The following is a 22,699-nucleotide window of genomic DNA, read 5'->3' on the forward strand; positions in this document are numbered from 1 at the left end:
ATGCCAACGTACTTTTTGGTTTTAACCTCTTCCTCCCTGCTTGGCTGGCTGTAATTCTTAGCACTGCATTGTCAGGCAGGTTTTCCTTCCTTACAGTAGTAGTGCTGTGTTACTGAGCTCTGAGCATCGTTATCGGTTCTGAATAGAAGCATATCGTGTTTCTTAGAGATTGGAACTGCATAATTAGCAGTCTCCTGGATGTATTAAGCAGTGAGAATTCAAAGCCCTTTCAGTAACTTCTGAAATGGTTTTTATTTTTTGCATTTTTCTGCCAAACAATTGAGACCACTGATTTTCACTTTGATGTTTGGGTTCCTTTCCACAGTATCTCAGTTGGAAGTGCAGCAGTAGGATGTTTACATTCAAATAGAGGGTCTTAATGTAAACGCAGGGTAAGAAAAAGGAATCAGTGATGTTTCTGAGACCTTGGGTTATGTGTCAGTGTCAGGTTGGATTTGGCCTCGTGAAAGCCACAGGAACGATGGTGGAAGAAAACAGACTGGGAGAGTGTGCCTTCTGACTTCTTGAAATGTGTTGAACTAAGCACAGAATGGACCGTAGCACAGATAGAGTCACACAGCACTGCATGTAGCCGACTGAACAGGTGGAATCATTAGTCTGGATCAGATCCCAGAAGGTTTTTATGATGATTCTTTTAAAATGTGTCCATGTTCTTTCTGAGCAGGGTTGACACAGTGGCTTCCAGGAACAGGAGCGTAATGCTTTTTCGAGATGTCTGCAGTAGGTCTTCCTTTCAGTCACGTGCTCCCGTGCACAAGCTTGGTGTGGTCGTGTAGTTTGCTGTCACTAAACAAGTTGTCCAGATCTATTTTGTTTTCTTCTGACTAGAAAGTGTGTGCACATGTGGGGCAAACAACAGGAAACCCACTTTGCTTGTCTCTGCAGAAGGGGAGGTGTGATGATGGCTCCGGGGCGGTCTGCCAGAGAGGTAATAATAAAGCTGGAAAAACACAAAAGGTGCTTAATTCTTTCCACCAGAATATTTTCTGTCTTCCTAACCAGAAATGTTATCCCTACAACGAATGCTGCCTTTAGCTTGGGAAAATCTTGTGTGAATTACTGGCTTGAGCAAAGCAAGGAAGAATAGGAGAAAAGAGACACAGGCTCAGTGGATGGGAAGGGAAGAAAGGGGTTGTCACTGATGTGTCAGAGAAGATGAAAAACCTTAACAGTTCATCTAGTTAAGCTCATGCAAGGGTTTTGCATTGCGGTTAAATGCTGCTGTGTTTTGTCCAGAAAATGGAGAAGGATGGATTTATATTTATTGGGCTCACATCTCCGGAATTTTAGTTTCTGACTGTGCCAGAGGTCTGCTTCTGCCCTTGGAGCACCTCTCGTATCTGTATGTCTCACTTCCTCATCTGCAGAGTATGCCTAGCAGTACTCCTCTACTTGAGAGTGATTATAAGAGGAGAAATATTTTAATGTACACAAGGTCCTTAAATTAACTAGCAGTGGATATTACAAAAGGACGCGAGTTCTTGGGCAGAGGGGCTTTTTGTGCAATACCAAAGGTGGATGTTTTGACAACCCATTTTATTCTCTAGTTGTGTGTTTGACTACAATTTACAGAGGCTGAGTGATCCCTGAAAACGGAGCGGCAGCAGTGGCAATCACAAAGGAGGGTCAGCGAGGACCTTGGAATGCAAAACAGTCGTGGGCGCTGGATAATTCAAATCAACACTCTGAAACCTGGAAAGGAAATTTTAAGGCTTTGTGAAAATTATGACTAATTCTTTGCTAAGGCTGTGGTGCAGAAGAGGAATGAGATGGATGGTTGGGGGAAGGGAATAGGTTTGCATTCTGTAGGGCTGTGAAGACAGCTTCCTTGCATCCTTCTCCTCAGCTCAGTCCTTGCTCAGTACCCTCTGCGGTTAGATTATTCCTTGCAGATAGCAATCAACTGGAAGGAAGTGTGTGTCTAATTTGCATGAGATTATTTAAAACAAAAAAAAAGGTCTGCATTAGTCAGGGTGATGGTAAACAACGCAAAGAGATGCCTTTTATAATATAGCTGTGGCTCAGCTTTCAAAGCCAAATATAATTCACTTACAATTGGCAGTTTCCTTTATTGTTCCTTTTAACCTTTTGCATTCTGCATGGTCTTGATCTTGCTGAAACTTTAGGACGACTGAAACGTCTGTTTTCCGAAGCGTTGAGAAAATGCATGTAGAGCAATTCTTCTGTTACAGTGGGGTTATTTCCTTGACGTGCTGATTTGAGAGCGGGTTATATTAAACACAAAGCTCTGGTTTTCGTGGCACAGCTTTTGCATCCAGGGGAAGTGGTGTTATTTTGGAGTTAGCAACTTCTTGCTAGATTCAGACATTGTGTGGATCAGGGTTATTTAATCCAGTGTTAGAACTATGATAAAATTCAGCTTGGTGAGATATTGGAGCGGGTGACATTTTGAGCTGCTTGAGAAACTCACACTTTTCTATGCAATTAATACATGGAGGTTGAATAATTCGGGGCACAGAAAACTCACTCGTACTGTATGCATACACGGGTGTAGGTGGGGAGCCTGAAAAAAGATCAATCCAAAGGGAGTTCTGATGAGTTACTTCTAAATGCCCAAGGACAGCCTTAGAACCATTTTGTTAGCGTGTGCAAGAAGTGACAGCCCTGAAGACAAGTATATTTCTGAATGCACAGCAGCCTAGGTGCAGTGCAGATTCGCTCCATATGCATGCTTAAGGAATCAGCTCTGGGAGATGATTCCCTTGGTGCTTGGAGGCCTCGATGGCAGCACCTTGGAAACATGTTGTTCAGGTGAATAAAAAGGAGGTGTTCCACGGTGACAGCACTCCTGGTCTTCTCTGGTGATGAGGAAGGGAGGTAGTTGTGATGTTCTTTTGTATGGTACCTCTGGTACCACGAATGAGAGCTTCATGGGGCAGAGTAGTCCAGGGAGGTAGTGACAATTTTAATTTGCACTACATTGAACTCAAAAGGTTTCCCTTCGTTCTGTTATTCGCATTGGCTTTTTCTTCACCACATGGCAGGGTTTTAGTGGAAACAGAGATACTTGAGTGTCACTAGCTGACAAACCCACATTGATACTAGGAGGGCCTTCTACCTGCAATAGACTTCAGGTCTTTTCTCAAGCAAGATGAGAACCAAAGGGGCAGCGTGGTTGGGAAGCAGTGAGCGTCGTTTCCTGCTCATTTGTAGAATGAGGAGAGGATTCTCTATAACTCCCAAATGCTCCTAAGTGTTAAATATTTTCAGATTTGTTATCCTTGCATGGAAGTAGAGCAAAATGCCCCCAGTCTAGTAGCTAGGAGCTACATTTGCAGCCAGCAGCTTATATTATCTTGTGTGTCTGTCTCCATCTTGATGAGATTCCATAGCTGCTAGTGATCTGCAGCGCTGGCATCTGTTTATGGTTTCTCCTATATTGAATAATTAGGAGCTGGTTAAAACAGTTTCTTTCTTATTAGGACTTATCTTTTTAACATGGATTAGACACTGCTTTTGTGACCAGAGCAGTAGGCTGAGCTGACGTGTCCATGTGCCTTTTATTACTCTCACTGCGAGTCTTGTTCCCTTCTGCCATGTGTGGTTTTGGTTCCTTACTATGTGAGGCACACATCAAATAAAAATAAAGGGGGGGTTTGGTCAGACTGCAGGACCAGGGATGAGGAACGTCAGGTTCCTGGTGCTGTTTGTGACACCAGCAGTACTCAGTGATGTAAACCACCCAACTTCTCTCTTGTGGACCTCGAGTGGAGATGATGAAGAGAAGGAATTCACCCATTTTCTCCCACTGCTGTCATATTCACACTTAATCCCTGCAACACCTGTGTGAGAATCAAGCGGTCTGCCCCTTTTCTAAATCTCTTCCCTTGAATCTGTAGCTGCATTTCCAACCTCTGGATGTTTTTTCATGCACTCTGCATGTGCAGTAGAAAGCCTCGAGTTGCTTCAGATGTTTCTTATATCAGGACTGCTGGCATTCTGTCTGCTTCTGTGCAGGCAAATAACATACAAATAACGCCCAGCTGTCCTGCCCCACATCATGGTTGCCATCTGAGCACTGAATTTTTTCTCTAGAGGATGTTTTCTCCTGTTAGGAAAAATAATCCAGCTGTGCTTCTTTCTGCACAGATGCTGGTCACCGTGAATCCCGTAGCTGCTTTTCTTTTCCCTCTTGTTGCCCAAATCCTTTCCACATGTTGTGGCCAATTACAGATGGTCATCCTGGCGTTTCCTGATGGCAGGAGTGACTGCACCAACGTGTTCCATGTGTGCACTGTGACTGCAGCTCCGCGTGAAATAAAACCCAGGCTGCCCTAGGGCAGTCTAATCAGGCAGCAGTAGGCTGGGGCGATGCTGAGCTGAAAGTTTGGGCTTGGCCTTGTTTTGATCTGTTTTGTTATAGTTTTATTTCCTCCTTGCATTCTGTGTCCCATTCATACTAATCACAGTCAGTCCTGATTTTTTCTTTTTATTTCTGCATTTGTCATAAAATAAAGCAAATTATTCCCGTCTTCGGAAACGATCTAGACTAATTAGTCGTCTAACCCAATAATTAGTTTTTTGTTTCCCTGTCTGTTTTCATGCATTATTGTTAGTTTTTTCCCCTCTTTTTTTTTTTTACACCATTACAGATTAAAATGAGCCACATTTGCAGTTGATGGTATCTTTTTTTCGGAGGAAGAATGGAGAATTGCAATAGAAAGCTACTTCAAAAGCAGCAATAAACTCAAGGATAAATTAAGGAAATTGAATGAGCCACATTTGGAAGTAGCGTTGAGGCTAATATTCTGTCGCTTAAGGTTAAATTGCAGCAGAGAGAGAGGGAGAGATTCCAGTGAATCCAAAATTGGGGAGGCAGTACTGCTCAAGTTGGTGACAAAATTCTTTGCAGCTTGAAAGGGTTCTGCCTTGCTTTGGAATTTAATTATGTGTGCATCAAGTGGGTAAAGGTGCTAAAGTGATCTCATTTCCTCTGCTCCCCCAGGCCTGACAGATGAAGAAATTGACCTGGCTTTTCAGCAGTCGGGCACCAGCGCGGATGAGCCGCAGTCCCCAGGTCCTTCTTCGCAGCTGGTGCCAGCTCAGCCTGCTCACCCCGTGGTATATAGTAAGTAACCCCTTGGAAAACATTTCTGGGCCAGATCCTAGATTTCAGTTCAAACAACGTTGTAATTTTTGTCAGAATCACATACTGAATGTTACTTTGAGTGCTCTCCACAGCTATTGATGTCTGTGGCGAGATGGAGCCACAATTCCATATTACTCAAGGAAAATGTGATACAAATGATCATGGTCGACAAAAATAAAGTCCAACACAAACCAGCCTATGACACTTCTTGTCATGAAGGGTTATAGTCAATAGAAATTAGCTTCTGACTTGCTCTAAGAACTTGAAAAAGTGTTTAGCTAGCGTGTGACAAAGTTTTCCCTTATAAAACTAAGGGTCATGCTTCCCTTCAACAGTAGGGTTTCCTAACACATAGATCACTAATATACGATAGAGCTGATAGATTCTTGGATGGAAGGTGATATAAAAATGCATCATTACTTCATCTGTGCTTGAGAACTTCTTAACCCACCAAGCAACTGAACAGCTAATGCCTTGAATAGATACTTGAAAGAAGTTTATTTTCAGCAGGAATAGTAGATCAGAATATAATGTCTTCAGGACTTAGTCTGTGACTTCCCATGTATGAATTTAAGGTCTGACACGTTGGACTGTAAGTGTGACTGAGTTCTAAGAGTGCTCTGAAGTTACAAATAATAATAAGCAGTTAGGGGTGATGCTTATTTTTATCAAGATTTCTATCTTCAATCTTAATGTAAGAGGTGACAGCAGAAATGCTGCGTAGACGGAGTGAATAGGATTGTATGATTTTGTGTACAAAATGTACTCCCAGAGAATTTTTAAAGTCCCAACATAATCTCTGTAGGCTTAGAATTTACATATACATTTGCATTTTAAAATAAACCTCGCAAAAAAGTATCTAAGCTCCAAACAATAAAAACCAAAGTACACACCATTAAAAATCCATCAAAAGAAGCTGTTCAGCTCACATGTGTGGCTGGCAGTTTGCAAAGCACTTTGCTTACCTGCTGAGTATTAGGAATTGGATTCTGATACTGTTCCTAAGCAGTTCTAGCTCAGATACTGACCGGTGAAACAGTCTGCTTAGGGCTGTGTTTATTAGCTTATGACATAGTTTTGCTATTGTTAGAGATAACGCTGGACTCGTTCTCTGGGTTTTGAAATGCTCTGGTTTGCCACAGTCTGGGAAGAAAAACATCTGTGATGGAGTTCAGTTCAGAGCTGGAACATTTCTTACAGTTGTACTGGGTTGTGCTGTGAGCTCCAGGACTGCATTCTGCCTGCTGAGCTTATAACACCTGAAGTCATAGAAAATGCCAGAAAAGCAAAATCTGAAGAAACAGCAAAATTGCCAAAGAATCAACATCAGATCCATGTTAGTGCCATCCCTTGTTGTTCAGCTATCTCCCATCAGAACTGAGCAGTGCAAGAGCTGATCTTCTCTTACTTTGTAGTGTTGCGCTAATACAAGGACAGCAGGAAAGGAGTGTGCAATTCAAACTGGAAAGCACTGTTGTTGTTCACCCTTACAGCTTTATCAATTTTTTCCCCTTTTACTACTCTGGTTTTCCTCGGAGCATCAGCTCCCTGTTTCTTGTTAGTAGGTTAAGAATCTTAACCAATATTTAAAAATCAAACAGCTCCCAGGAGCTGCTCCAAAGAGAGCTCAGAAAATACTATTCTGTAATGCTTAGAAACTGAAGGTGAATAAAAATACCACCAAAGCCGAGCTTTTTTTAGGAGTTTTGATTGTAAACTTATGCTCTAGCTTTGTGATCTGATTAGTGCTTTTTAAGTAATCTGAACCAAAAGCTTCTGCCTGTGAGCCAGGCTTGTTTAGCAGCCCACAACATCTGGGAAGCAGTGGCAGTAGGTTGATTGGATTCTGTTCCTCCCCTCTCCAGCCATTCTTTGTAGACCTTCTGTTTAATCTTTAAATGGATGTATAAAAAGAAGAAATAGCTGAATATGTAGGTTGCTCCAAAAGTAATGCCTCCCATTGATTTCCTTGGAAACTACAATGCCTAGAAAGGGCACAATAATACTATTTGATAGAGCAGATTCTCAGCTATAAAGCAGTATTTTTCAGCACGGACACGACCGTTAGCTGTGTATTTTCACCAGCAATGGACAGGAACCTGCATGCTGCACTCACAAAAATCTGCACCAGCAGAAGTGACCGCTGTCAGTGTCTGCACTGCTGAAAGGCACCACTCATCTCCTCACTGTGCTCACCTCCACCATTTGGTCTACATAAACATTCAGCTAGTGTCAGTGAATGTCGATAGCCAAAGGACTAATGAAATAGGTACACTGCTAAATCCAAAGGTTGATTTGTGGGTGGGAACATCTTAATACTGGAAGTGGTGACAAGATTATTGGTTACATGTGCTTTTTCTATAGAAGACATCTGAGTTTCTTGTGAAGCAGCAGCTGAGAGTGGGAAACACTTTGTGTTTGATTTCTTAATTTTTTCTGAGTAATTTTGATACCTTTAGACCAAATCATGACACTAGAGAGAGAAAAATACACATACAGAGCACAGTGAAGGAGGGAAATTGTTTTGGTACTGTGCTGCAAAGCAGTCACTAGTGACTTGAGACACCTAAGTTCTCTTTGTTCCCCTACCAACAAGGACTGTTAGAACTGTGGGTTACAGGTACAGAAGTTCAGGGTGGCTTCAGAACCATCTCAGGAGTTCCTGCCAAGCAAACAGCTGAGTTGGTGATCTTACCAGCAGTTGCAGTGTAGGATGTCCACTCCTGTGAGTCGGAGCAATAAATCCTGTGCACATTTTTTATTTGCTTGATATTCCCCTGCTGTAGGCAACTCGGGCTATTCTTGTTTTTGAAGTTGCCGGAAATAATGTATACCACATAAATACTTCCTTTTGCTCAAATTCTACTGCTGGTGTACATATTACTCAACATTCAAGTCTTTCATTGGAAATAACTCATGTCAGTGCTTTCTTCTTCTGTAAGAGTTCAAGAAGTGTATTTGTACACAGCCACAGTAGCATGGTTCTGGTATGCTGAACTCCTGGGTTTGGTTTAAGTCACGTCGGGGGGAAAGAGAGAAGAGCGACGCTTTGAAAGTTTCTTGACACTGTATTTTAGCCTAATCTGATCTCTCCTATTTCCCCTCCCTGTTCTGGAGGAGTAACTCCTTCCCTCTGGTTTGTACTTTTGCCAAGAGGTGTCAAAACTGCTTAAAAAAAAAAAAAAAAAAAAAAAGCTTAAAAAAATCTTGAATTTGATTAATGTAGAGAAACAAGACTTTGCCTGACTGATAATAAAACTGATAAATGACATTTGAATTACTTGTAGCGGTAATTTATTACATAAAATATCTTTTATTTGACATGCGATTAGTTGCTGGAAGCATCACTCAATCTGACTAGTTTAAACATGCTCTAAAATGAACCTCCAGTAAAAAGAAAAAAAAAACCCAGGGTTGTCTGCTGTTGGCGTTATGAAATACACTAATCCAGCCGTGAGGACAAAAAATCTGACTTTAAATATTTAAATGATTAATTGGGTTTATATATTTTTTTTACCTTTCTAACCTTTCTAATTACACACAAACTCAGGGGAGTTCCTGAGCGAGGTGTGCAGAGCCGTGTGCTGCTTCTTGGCATTGCCTGTGCTCTTCCCCACGGTGTTTATGGTCTCCATGTATGCTGTTCTGCAGAGATTTTACACCGCCTTTAAAATAAGCTGTGATGGGTTCTCTTGCCTTTTGCATCTCCTCCTGCCCCGTGTCTTCATTAGGAGGGAGGCTGTAAAACACAGGCTGCTTTGTCCTTACAATTAAAAATGGTGACTGGAATCCAGGCCCCTGTCGCTCTTTCCCATCTCCTCTCCATGGGTTCGCTGTTTGCTCTCCAAAAATCACCTTTTCTGGCCTCAGATTCTGTGGTTTTATATGTGGTTGTTAGCGAGGGGCTGACCTTACTTGGATGCACGAAGCCTAATTAATTGATGTCAAGAAAACTAATTCCGAGGTGAGTGGGGATCTTCAAAATAGTGTTTGCTCAGGAAGTGCAATTTACAGTTGCTGTTGCAAATGAAACAGACTTACAGCTGGAGAAAATGTCGGTGTCCTTCCCAGGATTTCTGAGGCAGAAAGGCTCAGTGCCTTCCCAGTTCCTGTGCCTGTTCAGGAGGGGTTTCGTTGCCTGCAGGGCTCGCTGGGCTCTGAGTGCTTTTTCGCTCCCTCTGAATTTTTCTCCCAGCTTTACAAGTGGGGGATTTGAAGTCAGTGTGAGCTGAGCCGCTTGGAGCCCTCCCTCCACTGCAGACAGAAAGAAGATGGAACGTGGATTCCAGGCAGAGCTGTGACATTCTTCGTAGCATCGTAATATTGATGTGGTCAATGCACAGTCTGTACTGTGTCCCTCACGCTCTGAGTTTTCCTCTCCACCCCCCTCACTTTTTTTTTTGCCACAAGACAGAATTATTTCACACATCTCTAAAACGAGTAAAATGGCATTTCAGCTTCTTGTCTTTATAGACTCTCTGAACTTTAGGAAAGATCAATCTGGTCCCTTTTCATTAATAATGAAAACCAGGGGGCAATAAAATGTTCTTAGCTCCAGCACTGCAAGAACGGAACGAGAGATGAGGGAGGTGAAAGGGCAGAGTGGATGGGTGCTACAGGTGTGCCCATCCTGCCCTGGGGTCACTGCTGCTGGGGACAGCCCAGGACAGGCTGCGGATGGGCACACCGACCTCTGAGCCTCATTAACCATTTGCAGTAGGCAGCTCAGCACTGTCGTGGAAAGATGCTTTCAGTCAGGAGTTCGAGGCAGAAATTGGACGCTGGGGGGAATTAAGAGTTCAGGTACCAGAAACAGCCGTGGGAGCAGAGTGAGGATGGGGAGCTGGGGTGGAAGGCTGGGGTTTGCAGCAAGACTAGCCAAAGATCATTTTAAATCCTGACATGTACGCAGCCAGTTACTGCAGCTTAGCTGATGTGTGTTAATTCATTATGTTAAAAAGTTATGATAATTTGATCGTGTGCCTAAGTTCCAATACTGCAGCCAAATCAGCCCCAAGTACTGCTGGTGTTACTATTCACGGGTTTCTGGCAGAGCTGCTTTCATTTGTTCAGATTTCTGGCCAGTGGATAATCTGAGAAACTGTATCCTAAAGGTAGCAAGAAGGTGGAGGTGCCAGTGGTTGGGTCAGAGCCTGTCTGGAGGACCTGGGGGCTGGGATTGGGAATAATCGTTGCAGTGAAATCCCTGAAGAAGATCTCTGCAAGGAGAAAAATGGCAATAGGTGAACAAAGCAGAAAGGAGAGGAGCTTCCAGCCACGTCAGCCAGTTAAGCACAGACTGAAACTTTGGAGAACAGAATGCATTCCCTAGACATTGCAGGTCACATACAGAGTTGGATCTGTCTGGTTAAGAGACTGCACACCAGCCTCCTCCTCATCAGTTCTGCCCACATCCTGCCACTGAACTTCAGGAAAGATCACTCTGCATCCTCTTTATTAAAGAAAACCGGGGGCAGTGCAAGATTCATTAAGGGAACTGTGAGGGAGGTGAAAGGATAAAGCTGGTGGAAAACTACAGGTGTCTTCTGATTCTGCTTGGAGGAGCAGAGCGTGCCATGTCTGCTTTGTTCTGTTGAGCCTTTATGATCATGTGCAGAGTTGCATGTTACATGTCTCAAGTTTTTCTCTTCTCCTTTACCTGTCTCTCTTTAGATATTTAATTGCATGTTTTGTCTTTGCTGTTTGTATGCACTTGGATCCCTATTCACAATAACAGCCTTGAAAGACACTGTATCCTTCCTCATTGAAAGCGGCTGTAACTGCTAATCCAGTGTTTATAAACCCATTTATTGCCCTAACAGTTTTCTCTTCTTCCACCTAACGCTTCCTTCTTCCTTTTCTCTGCACTCTTCTGAGGCTTTGGCTTTGTCCTCAATTTGTAAAAATTGCAATACTGAGAGGAAGTGGTATTCAAGTAACGAGTTAACCTTAGCAAGCACTGACACCACAGTTGTCTGGGGTGCATGCAGTGAGGTTCAGAGTGCCTTCTGCAAGGAAAGAGTAGGGAGAAACAGCCATTGTGATTTGTCTCCCTTTGACACCTTGAGCAAGGTCAGTGTCAATGAGGATGTCTGGGCAGATGTTTCAGTGTTGTAGGGATGGGAGCCTACATGCTGTACCTGAAGGCTACCAGCATCCTAATGCCCCATCCATTAAGGCTGTGCCTGCTAAGAAACAGAACTAGCATTGTTCAGTGCTCTTTTCACTGACAAAATGGGCATACTGGGAGAACAGTTGAAAACGTTGGGACCTGCACTTCTTCCTATGATTATTTCTTGATTTTCACTTTTAGATCCACCTGGCTCCAGATGGCGAGATTATGGGGCTCTGGCTATCATAATGGCAGGAATTGCATTTGGCTTCCACCAACTTTACAAGGTAATACCTCCCTTGCTGCTCTCAGCAGCTTATTCTGTACTCTGAGAGGATGTGGTTATGCTGCTTGTGTCCAAATGCTCACATTGGTTCTCAGCTGGTGAAGGATCTCAGCTCTTACTGCCACTGCCATTGGTATATCTGAGAAATGTGGGCACTTCACATGAAAATGTGCAGTCAAAAAATGGCAAGCAATCAAATAATTTTCAGCTGCGGATCTCTTAACTGCTAGAAGCAAGGTCATTTTCATCACATATATAAATAAAAACTTATTGAAACTGAGCACAGGTCAGTAAAGGGATTTTCTGAGCATGGGCCGGCAGATATTACTGTCATATCCACAGCCTAATGGTTTGTGCACTGCTGATCCTGCACCCTGTGTTAACAAAGTCATCTTTGACTGGTCAGAAGGTTGAAAGAAGATGCTAACTTCCAGCTCTGCCATATGTATATACTCTGGGTATATCCCAGAGTGCTTAGACCAGCATAGAGCAAGCACGTGTTCTCTTGTGTACCACAGAGACAGGAGCCTCTCCTTACTTCTTGTGCAGTTTCTCTCATTGAACATACTTGTTCACTCTGGATTTGCTTTTCAGCATTGTGGTAAGTGACATGAGATAATGCTACAGACTTTTTTAGTATAAATCAAGAGTTGGCCTTCTTTCTTTTAAAACTAAATTTCTTATTCCATCTTCTCATTAATTTCCTGGATCTTTAAGTAAGAGGAGGAGGCCAGCTTTAGCAACGTAGTTTATCTATGCAAGCAAAGTTACACGACTTAGGAGGATGGCTTTTTCTGAGCTATGGTGTCCCCTTGTTTTTTATGTTAAAGAAGTGATGTCAGCCTTACTGATCTTTTCACTCTGGTGAAGGGTGGTGTGGCTGATCAGTGTCCAGAGAGATGTTCGGACAACAGCTGCTGGGCCTTGCAGACCTTAACACATTGCTGTTACTGAGTGACACATCTCTAACACATATTGATGATTTACATTAAAATTTTGGCATAATGTCACTAATGCTGTTAATACATCCTACTGCCGTTTTCTTTGTTTACAGATTTTGCTTTGCTGTCTATCCAAACCTCATAAGACGTATTGTGTGCCTAACAGAGATCCATATTGTTTTATAGGAGTAAGAAATCTTTGGAGACAGTTGATAAATTCCCTCTGCCCTTCACGGCATTTCGAGGGAGTTTGCAAATAGTGATTTCTACATGAAAGATAGGATGCTAGGATAAGGCATACTTGTCCATGTGTGTTCTGTAAGAACTAAAAGAGAACTGCTTATGAAAGTCATCAAAAGCTATTTAGTTTTCAGAATGTCTGAGTGCAAACATATGTGCACACATATGTGTTGTGAGGGTAAGAGCTGCGTACAGCGACAGTGAAATCTTAAACCAGAGCTATTAAGTGTAAAAGAGTGCTGCCCCACACGTGTCAGTTTGGATAATGAGCCTCAGAAAGCCTCAGAAAGGGTTCTGAATGCATGTCCCTACGGTGTGTGTGCGTGCATCAAAAGCCAGGGTGAAGAAGAGTTGGTAGATGCCAGCAGGGTTGTTTCCACATCCTAGAGCATTCTTCTCTCATTCCTTTTCACCTGCTGTTTGTTGTACTTGGCTGTGCTCATCTTAGAGTGCATATTCAGTTCCTATGAGTAGTGCTGGCAGAAGGATCCGTGGTAGTCAGGGGAGAGTTGTGACCTGTTAGGCAAAGACCACCCTCTGCAAGGGCAGAATGATGTAGGTTTCGTGGCTGTGTGAGCTGCCTCCCTTCCTATGGTAGCTGGCTTCTCACTCCCCTTAGTCAGATTCCTTAGTTCTCTCCTACTGTTCTTAACTTTGCTCCATCTCCTTTTTCTTCACATCTCCATTTCTCCAGATCTCTGCCCTCTAACCCTCCCCAGCCAGAGACCCCCACATTTTATAACAACTTCTGTTCCCTCTCTCGTGCTTCCTCTGTCCTTTCCAGGTCCTTTCCCTTCTTCGTCCAACTTCTGCGTTCCTTGCCTTGTTGATATAGCTCAAATACTGCTAACATCCCTACATTTACAAGCATAACATCTGAAATTGTATCCCATATATCATAGATTTTTCTCTGGATGTAGAGACATTAAACAGAGTTATGAGCTGTTTTTCAGCACCCCCAAAGTACAACCACAAAACTCCTATCTTTTTTTCTGCAATTTCTCTTAATGCCTACGTTAGAAGGCATTTCTTCCTTCAGCCAGGTGTGTGGATAAATGATCCCTGGCTCTGTGAGGAAGGCCGAGGTTTGGATAGTGGGGCTTGGAGGTCGTTTCAGAAGGATGAGAAATTTGTTTTGCATATCCCTGTTTCCTAAAAAAATATATGTGCTCCATGCAGAAATACCTACTCCCCCTCATCATGGGAGGCAAAGAAGATAGGAAACAACTTCAGAGGATTGAGTCAAACATTGCTGAGATGAGTGGCAGCGTGACACAGACAGGTAAAGATTAATGACTCCATCAATTCACCCCTCAAAGCCTTTCTCCCTGTATCCTCCATTCTGCCAAGACCCCCACCCTCTTCTTTCCCTACATCTCCACTTTATGTGGTGACTTCATTTATCTGCTCTGAGAATCTGTTCACATTTGCAAATGAAGCCGCCGTCATTTCGGTTTAATTTGAAATTGCTTGTTTACTGTCGGCGCGGCCTCAATTAATTATGTTTTTACGGAAAGGCTCCCAACCTCAGAATATTAATAAGGGGAATAAAATGACAGCCTTTCGGAGGGCTGTAAAGTTCATTTTTAATTTCTGCTTCTCTGATGTTTTCAGGGGCTTTTTTTTTTTTGGTGTTTTCCCCCCACTTTCCATCTGAAAATCCAACGCGGGGTCAGGAGAGTCTGTAATTACTGTGCCTCCCTGACCTTGGCCACCTTCTCTGTTATTGACTCTATAGGGTGCCTGTTCATTACCTGATGCCCTAATGATGGTCTGGATTAGCTGTTACCTGTCACACCGATGGAGTTTTTAATTTTATTTTATTTTATCAGCTTGTTTACTGCCTGGAAGCTTTGGATAAAGTGCCAAAGTAGAAAAAGTTCTCCTGCGATGGGAGATGGAGTCTAGCAGTTGTTCATCAGTATTTGCTATGGTGTAGGAGGGAAATACTGGGTGCTCTCTTGAATTAAAAGGAAAAATGGACAAAGTATATGCAGTTGATGGGATAGAAAAAAAGTGTGATTTTCAGTAGTGTTTGCTAAAGGTATCGGGGTGAAAAAGCTGGTGGGCTGGAAGCAGGAGGATGCTAATTACACTTCTTAGTGGCGGGTGTGAAGAGAAGCATCCTTCATTTCTCATGATACCCTGAGGTCAGTCCTGAGACCAGCCTCGTTCCAGGCTGGAGCTAGCCCCAGAGTTTGCCTGTGTGAGGCCCGAGATAGATAAATGATACAAACATTGTGTAAGTTCAGGGAGATGTACAAATCATAAACCAATATAATTAGAAGGGAGAGGTTTTGGACGGATATACTGTGGGCTATAGACATCTATACAATGGAAAGATAAACTAGAAATACTGGAGGTTAGATGCAGTGCAGGTAGATTACCCATAGTGCAGATAAATCATATGGATTAAAGTGAGCAGGCGGGCATAGATAAATTAGATATAGTAGGAATAGAGGCATCTTTGTAGTTAGACAGCAGGAAGGACGTGTGTGTATGTATCTCAGTTTAACACTCTCCTGCTTTTTCCCTCGCAGTGACTCAGTTACAGACAACTTTAGCAGCTGTCCAAGAAATGCTAATCCAGCAACAACAGAAGATCCAGGAGCTCACCCAAGAACTGGCTGCTTCTAAGGTATCCACCTCCAGTTCCTCACTTCTAGAACATCACCTGGAAGATGCGTGGCTTCTTTTGTGTCCTCACGAAAAACACCTCATTAGGTTCACAATCTAGCCTTCATCTGTAACGTCCCCCACCAGTTTCATTGCATCTAGTATCAACATAGGCTCTGTTTAGAGCACTGGATTCTAACTGGCTACCCAAGGAAATATGAGGGCTGCTCCAAAAGTAATGCCTCCTGTTTTATTGTGTTGGCCCATGATGTCAGAGGTGGATGTTGATGGGATGGCAGTAGAGGTTAAACCTTCCCACCAATATTCTGTTACATTTAGCTGCTGTGTGACAGTTGGCAGCAGAGAGGCAGTCTCACAGAATGGCATCTGATGTTGAAGTGTGGATGAAGCAAAGGTGTGTCACTGAATTCCTCCATGTAGAAAAAATTGCATCCATTGACATTCATTAACGTTTGCTGAACGTAAGTTTATGTGGATCAAATGGTGGACGCGAACACAGTGAGGTGGTGGATGGTGCAGTTCAGCAGTAGCAACAGCAGTCACTTCTACTGGTGCAAATTTTCACGAGCACAGCATGCAGGCTTGTGTTCATTGGTGGCAACAATGCATAGCTAATGGTGGTGTCTGTGTTGAAAAATAGTGTTCTGTAGCTGAGAGTTTGCTCTATCAAATAGTACTCTTTCTGTCTGTTGAGGTTCGCAGGGAAATAATGGGCAGTTTATTTTGGCAATAAAGCCACTGGTTCTAGCTGGTTTGTATTGTTGTCTGTGTTTTTTTGTAACTAATTTTCACCAAAATAGTTTCTTTCTGGCAATGAGACAATACTTCTTGTCTCTGAACTAATTTGCAGCTATTGGCCTAAGCATTCTGTCAGCCATTAGGTGTTGGTTAGATGTGAGTTGGGATGGATTTAAACAGGTCAGGCAGAGATGGCATCTTCCTTTCACTCATAAATGTGGGATTATTCAGGTTCCAGTAATCTTTCAGTATTCTTAGTACAGGGAGAGACTATTCTTTCTACTATCAAATCCCTTACACAGTGCCTTGTAATCTTCTCTGTAGCATGAGTGCTTGCCTTCCCCTGGTACCTATTCTTTAATCTCATACAAACCCTTTGATGGTGTGTAACTGGTGGGCCACAGCTGACGATGTGGTGTGCACACTGTACAGTAGGAATCCCTCAGTGGCACAGCTGTAAACCCAACCATGAAAGTCAGTTTATGGTCACAACACTCTACTTCAATTTTCCTTGGGAACTGTGGCCTGTCAGTGGCCTGGAGCCAGGCCGGAAATTGGAAAACTGTTTTCAGGTCGTAAGTGTTAAGATTAAGGCCACATGTTGAGCTTTAAGAAGGGAAAAGGGCATAAGAGTCTTGGTGGTTTAGAAAGTCTTCAAGAAGCTTTTCCTGCCCCCCCTCCACCCCCCACACTGAAATGGTAGCACACATTGTTATGATATCTAAACCTCATGTGTACAAAGACAAACTTGGGCAACCCCACAAACCAAAGAATAAAAGCTGTGTTTTCTCAGCTGTAATGTAAGTTTTTATATCTGCTTTTCAAACTCCTACTGGCATGCTGTAAAAAATTAAAAAGAGGGACTTTAAGTAATTAAAAAACGTACATAAAAATTCAAGGCTTGAGTTTTCTACAACTGTTTTTAAAGAGACTGGCTAAAAAGCCCCAGATGTCAGATTTTATTTCTAAATCCTAGGCATCTGGCACCATATGTGTTTTGGAAATTTGAGTCCTTTGCAGGCCAGTGAGTGGAAATCACTCCCTTGTTAACGTGCTGCTGTAGCTTTCAAGGTCTTGGAGAGCCAGAACAGTGGCTCCTGGATTCTTGCTGTCTGAGGGCTGGGAGTGTGAATCCCAAGGGAACGCATCTGTGTATATCACAGCTACTACAGGCTGAGCTGCTCCCTGGCTTTGCAGCCCAGAAGTCCCTGTGCAGGGTGCTGGCTGTGAAGGTGCTCAGGGCTGCCCATCACCAGGGGAACTCTGGTTGTAGTGAGTCTGGGGTAGTAAGGAGAAACCAGCAGTCCTGGCTACAGCTCGTAGGAGCTGGCAAGAAGGGTTTTGTCATTCCAGTCCTGGCTTCCTTCATCGGAGAATTTACTAGGATTACCTCTGGAGAAACTCTCATAAATGCATTCATTCCTATTGGCTTTTAGCAGCAATTACTGTGGGAAGTGTTAGAAGTGAGTGTTCTTTGGTCCCATACCCAGCCCATGACTGCAGGAGTTAGTGCAGTGTTTGGATGGGGGTAGTCGTAATGTGATCTCTCTTTCAGAATGATGGTCCCATTTTTCAAGTTCCCAAAAGGGTTAAAAAAAATGCCCAAAGTATTATCTGCAGCATGTTCTCTTCAGTTGTTACCTTACTCCAATTTCTGCCTGATATCCCATAGCAATTCAGATGCAGTGCTGACAGCAGCTTCCACGAGTTACTTATCATCTTTCCCCACCAAATTGCATTCACTGCTTTGAAATATCCGAGAGACAGTGCCTATTCCAGCTGCTTCCTGGAGATACAATCTGGTAACTCAAGTGTGGCTCTAATTGTTCAGATCTAGTGCAGAAAGTTTTTGGAGCTTTCAGGCGTAATTTATCAGTCCACCTCTAAGCACCACAGAATGCAGGTATTTGACTCTTTATTTCATGATCTAGGAGAAATGAGGGAGTGGTTTTAAACCAGTTGTTAATATGTAATATTTGAATCTATTGCCTTAAATAAGTGCAGTAATAGGAAAGAGTACAGGGCCTGATTCGGTGCAACTCCCACTGCCTTTCGGGGTCCTGGTGCTCTAGAAATCATTCCATAGGTCAGCGTCAAATAATTTGGTTTGCATCTTTGTGTATTCTTCTCCATCTGACATACTGGTGAAAAGCGTGCTGTGCACAGCTTGCTTCATCTGAATTCTCAGAAGTGCTGGCTGCCTTCTACAGGAAAAAAAAAAAGGTCCCCTTGAGATGCTTCAGCAATGGTTGTTAGAAACAAGATTAATTAGTCCCCAAAACTAAAAGCAAATATTTGAATTGTTGGAGCACATTGAAACAGTTATTATTTCTGATCGTTGTGGGGATCCGTTCGGGTCCTTCCTCTTTGTGGAAGTTATTTTGCTCTGATCTGAGATTTTAAAGGATAGAGTTTACCCTCAGCGCTTGAGATTCCCAAATGGGAGGAGAGGGAAGATGAGATAGAAAAAAAGGTGACATTTTTGAGCTGTATCTGGGTTCATACTTTGATCTTTGCATCTTTTTTCTATGTTGTAGGCTACAACTTCCACCAACTGGATTCTGGAGTCACAGAATATTAATGAATTGAAATCTGAGATCTACTCGTTAAAAGGACTCCTCCTGAACCGGTATGGATGGAATATATTGATGGAAGATGGCTGTGTGGGGAAGGGTTGCTTTCTGGGATTCTCTCAATCATAGAGAGGAAGAGCATTTCCAGCAGGAACTAGCTCTATATCCTGTTATTGCTATTTTAATAATACCACTCCACTATCACTTTCTATTTGCAGGTCTCAAAATGCTTTTCAAATTTGCCTTAAATCACAGAGTGCTCTGGGTAATTAATAATTACTAAGATTTTTCCTTTTTGTTTTTGATAGAGAAATTCTCTGCCGTTCCCAACAGGGAGGGTGCCTCCCACCTGGTTTGAGGGGTTGACTGCATCCGAGCTGGCCACCTCTGTTCTGTTATAGAGAGAACCACTGGTGGATGCAGTTCATGTGACCTGTTCATGGTTAGGGATAACCAGGTCAAATGACACTTCAGCAGAACCTGTTCTTCTCCACTGGCTCGCTCAGGCATAGACATACTATAGATGTCTGAAAATGATAGTAATACAAATCGCAACCGATGGGATAAGTTATAAGAGGAAGGATCAGATCTCAGTTTGAAGAAGTTCTTTTTTTTCTAAAAACACTACTTAAGTGTTCACCAGCTGTTGATCCTTTGATATGACTCCCTAACTTCCTTCTTCATACAAATAAGTCTTCTCAAAGCAGCCTTGGCACCAAGTCTTTCTGCTGTCTACTGATGGCCAGCAGCAGAGGAGCAGCAGCTCTCCAGAGTGGGCAGGGGTGAGAGCTGTCATTAGCAAAAAAATCACTCTTTTATGCAGCTTTAGGGATAAAAATCGTTTTAGTTGTTCAGTTCCCAAAAGAAAAGGCAAATGATTCTGCAGTGAGGAGGCAGCAGCAACACCGGAGCCCAGAAAGACTCCAGAATGAATTTGTTGATTGCATTTATGATACCGGTTGAATGCGGACATTCACTTATTGCACTCTCAGGAGATGGAGGCTAGATCAGCAGAGTTCTGCCAGGGGTAGTGGTGGCAGTGAGAAGAGGAAGGTGAGAGCAACTACTTCTCCTAGTTCAGCTTATGAAAATGGACTCTGTTGTGCGCAAGCACTCACTGTAAGAGTGTAACCAGCTTTGGTCTGCTCTGCTTTTACCCGTGGCACAGACAGTTCACCTGAGGGGCATGAGAATTCCCTCCACACAGCATTCCAGACATGAATCTGATACCTTTTCATACTCCCACTTTGCAGATACAAAAGCAAGGATGCATGGGGAGTACCAGACCAGACATGCTTTTCTGCTTTACTCTTCATGATGGATCACTTTCTGAGGGCACTAACACTCCCTACTGGACTTACATTTGTCCTTTTTGTAATTTACATTCTCCTTTTAGAGATGGGCATTAGCTTGGCATTGTCAAATCCTTAAAGCCCACCTGGAGAGGACTCACTGAAGACAGAGCAGCCAGATTCTCAGCTGGAGCAAGTCAGTATGTCTCCATTCAAATCAGAGAAGCTAAGCCAGTTTGCAGCAGCCAGGATCTGGCCCAAACATGTAAAGTGCGTGCTGGGACTAGGAGATAGAGTCTGGACTGTAATAAGCCAGCATGCAATAGCTGTGTATCACAGTGGAGGCAAGAGCCAGGTGGTGAAATTTCTTGGCTGAGGCACAAGGAGCAGATTTCTCTGACTTCTTCCTCCAGTGGGAGTTTTCCTTTCCAATTAATTAGTGATTGTTTTATAAGGGACACCCATGTCTTTCCAGAGGCAGCATTCCTGACTGCTAACTTACTCTGTGAAATTGGCCAAACAACATCAGTTCAGACTCAATTACCAGTTGCTTGTAAAGCACTTTGAGATTCTGGCTGAAGAAATGAAGTGGCCTTGTTCTTGTTCATTGAAGTTTCAGTCCTGTTTTACGTGGCTTCCCCAGTACAAATACTATTCTCTCTAATGATAACCCCTCTGTTTTTAACAAAAGCCCCTTTCTCTCCTTTTCTTCCCTCCCTTCTCTCCCCTAAGGAGGCAGTTTCCTCCCTCCCCTTCAGCTCCTAAGATCCCGTCATGGCAGATCCCAGTAAAGCCAAGCTCACCCTCCAACCCTGTTGTCGCCAACCACAACAGCAGCAGTGACATCTCACCTGTCAGCAATGAGTCTACCACCTCCTCACCAGTCAAGGAGAACCACAGTCCCGAGGGTTCGAAGGTCAGCTGCCATCTGCTGAGCACCGAGGAAGGCAACAAGGCAGTGATTGATGTCAAGAGCCAAGTGCGGATGGAGGTGCAGGGTGAGGAGGAGAAAAGGGAAAACAAAAGGAATGAAGAGGAAGAAGAGGACGATGAGGATGATGACGTGAGCCACGTGGATGAGGAGGAGTGTATGGGTGTCCAGACTGAGGACCGGAGAGGAGGGGATGGGCAAATCAATGAGCAAGTGGAAAAGCTACGAAGACCTGAGGGGGCCAGCAATGAGAATGAGATTGACTAAGGTGCCCTGGCTTCTGCTGATGCTGCTGTACATCTTCCCTAGCCTCCTGCACTGTCCCTGGTGCCTCTCCCATTTTGTGGAGTGCCACCATTCCTTCCAGTGATTCTTCCATGATTGACCTTGAGCAGGGTCGTGATTGCCTGGTGAACAAGGTGGGCCGTTTCACCACATGGCTGTGCAGCGTTGCAGTGGCTTCTTCTCCCCTCCCAGGCCCACCTTCCCCCCATGAGCTGGGGTCACTGCCTAGGCTGGAAGACCAATCGCCTTACCATGCACCGCAGCAACAGAATAAGTCCCCTTACAAAAACGTCCAGCATCTCCTCTAGTGGTCGGCCTCTTTGCTACGTCCTAGAGGCCTTCCAGCCCGTTTCAGAAACCTGTCTGCCCTGAAGTCTTTGATTTCACAAGCCTTTAATCCCCACATAATCCCCAAAACAGTTCTCGCTGTTTCCCAAAATACCCCTCAATTTTAATTCTCAAACTAATTGGTACTCTGTCGCCAAAAAAAAAATAACAACATTTTAATTCCTCACCAGATCTCAGTCTCAGCCACCTTCTGCCAAGCCTTATGCCAAGCCTCAAATTCCTGAAACTACCCAGCGTTTAAAAACACTAAATTTCTGGTGGGGTCCAAAGAACACTGTTTCCACCCCACGTGCTCTCTTCCACTCATCAAAGTGGCCTCTTGCTAGGGACCGAGTTCAGCTTTCATGGCCACACTAAAATGCATGAGAACAGGTGGCTTTGTTACTGATTGCTCCCCTGTAAAAGGATGTCTTAAAAGATGACCCCACTCATGGCCGTTACTCCCCTTCACCCTCCAAAGACAAGGAGCTAGCATCAGTTTTTGACATCTTTTATAGCTGTCTTGAATGACATGATATCAGATGCTGAAATAAATGGTTAATTTTGAATCTTTGCAATGGTTCTTAGCTTGTTTTTCTCCCTAAGTGAGGAGAAAACCCATATTAAATGATCAGCTGAGACCTGCACCTACCCAGTGACAGGCACCTGCTTCAGCAAGGCAGTCTTTACGAGAGAGAGAACAATTCCAGCTCTGAGGTACACCACAGGCCCTCCTGCCCAGTCCAGCCATTTTTTTTTGCCCTTTTGGGGCTGTATACAAATCAAAACGGTGAATTTTGAAACCTCTCATTTGCAGCATTGTGTTCTCAGCTGTTAAAATGGTGGTGTCCAATTATATTACTCACTGCATCAGAGCCTCTTAGTGGAGCAATTCTTGTAACAACTGAGTCTCACTGTCCTCACTAAGCAAGCGTGCTCGTTCGTGTGATCATGTATAGATTTCAAATATAAAATATGATTGTATATAATTGTAATAAATATGAGTTACCGCTATTTAACACCAGGCTGTTACTGGATTACTGTGGCTCTTTCCTGGGGGAGAAATATACAGGGAGGTAAAGGGAGGGAAATGGGCGCGTTATGGAAATTCGGTCCTTATAAAATGTTTTCTTGATGGTTGGTTTATTTTCTAGCTGCTCCAGTCCTAGCTTGTGTCAGCAGGAGGCAGCGCAGGGAATGGTGGAA

At 43.4% G+C, this 22,699-nt stretch overlaps 1 protein-coding gene across 1 annotated transcript in view; it reads left to right on the forward strand.

Annotated features, from left to right (window-relative positions):
* The window catches only part of PEX14 (peroxisomal biogenesis factor 14), a 72,344-nt gene extending 49,832 nt beyond the window's left edge, over positions 1–22,512 (forward strand). The window contains exons 4-9 of the mRNA XM_001234696.7: positions 4,988–5,110; positions 11,445–11,530; positions 13,890–13,992; positions 15,251–15,348; positions 18,623–18,714; positions 20,683–22,512. Coding sequence (XP_001234697.3) covers positions 4,988–5,110; positions 11,445–11,530; positions 13,890–13,992; positions 15,251–15,348; positions 18,623–18,714; positions 20,683–21,148 — 968 coding nt within the window. The 3' untranslated portion in view covers positions 21,149–22,512. The remainder of the gene's footprint in view (positions 1–4,987; positions 5,111–11,444; positions 11,531–13,889; positions 13,993–15,250; positions 15,349–18,622; positions 18,715–20,682) is intronic.
* Positions 22,513–22,699: the final 187 nt, after the last annotated feature.

This window comes from Gallus gallus, chromosome 21 (assembly GCF_016699485.2).
Source record: "Gallus gallus isolate bGalGal1 chromosome 21, bGalGal1.mat.broiler.GRCg7b, whole genome shotgun sequence".
Lineage (NCBI taxonomy): Eukaryota > Metazoa > Chordata > Aves > Galliformes > Phasianidae > Gallus > Gallus gallus.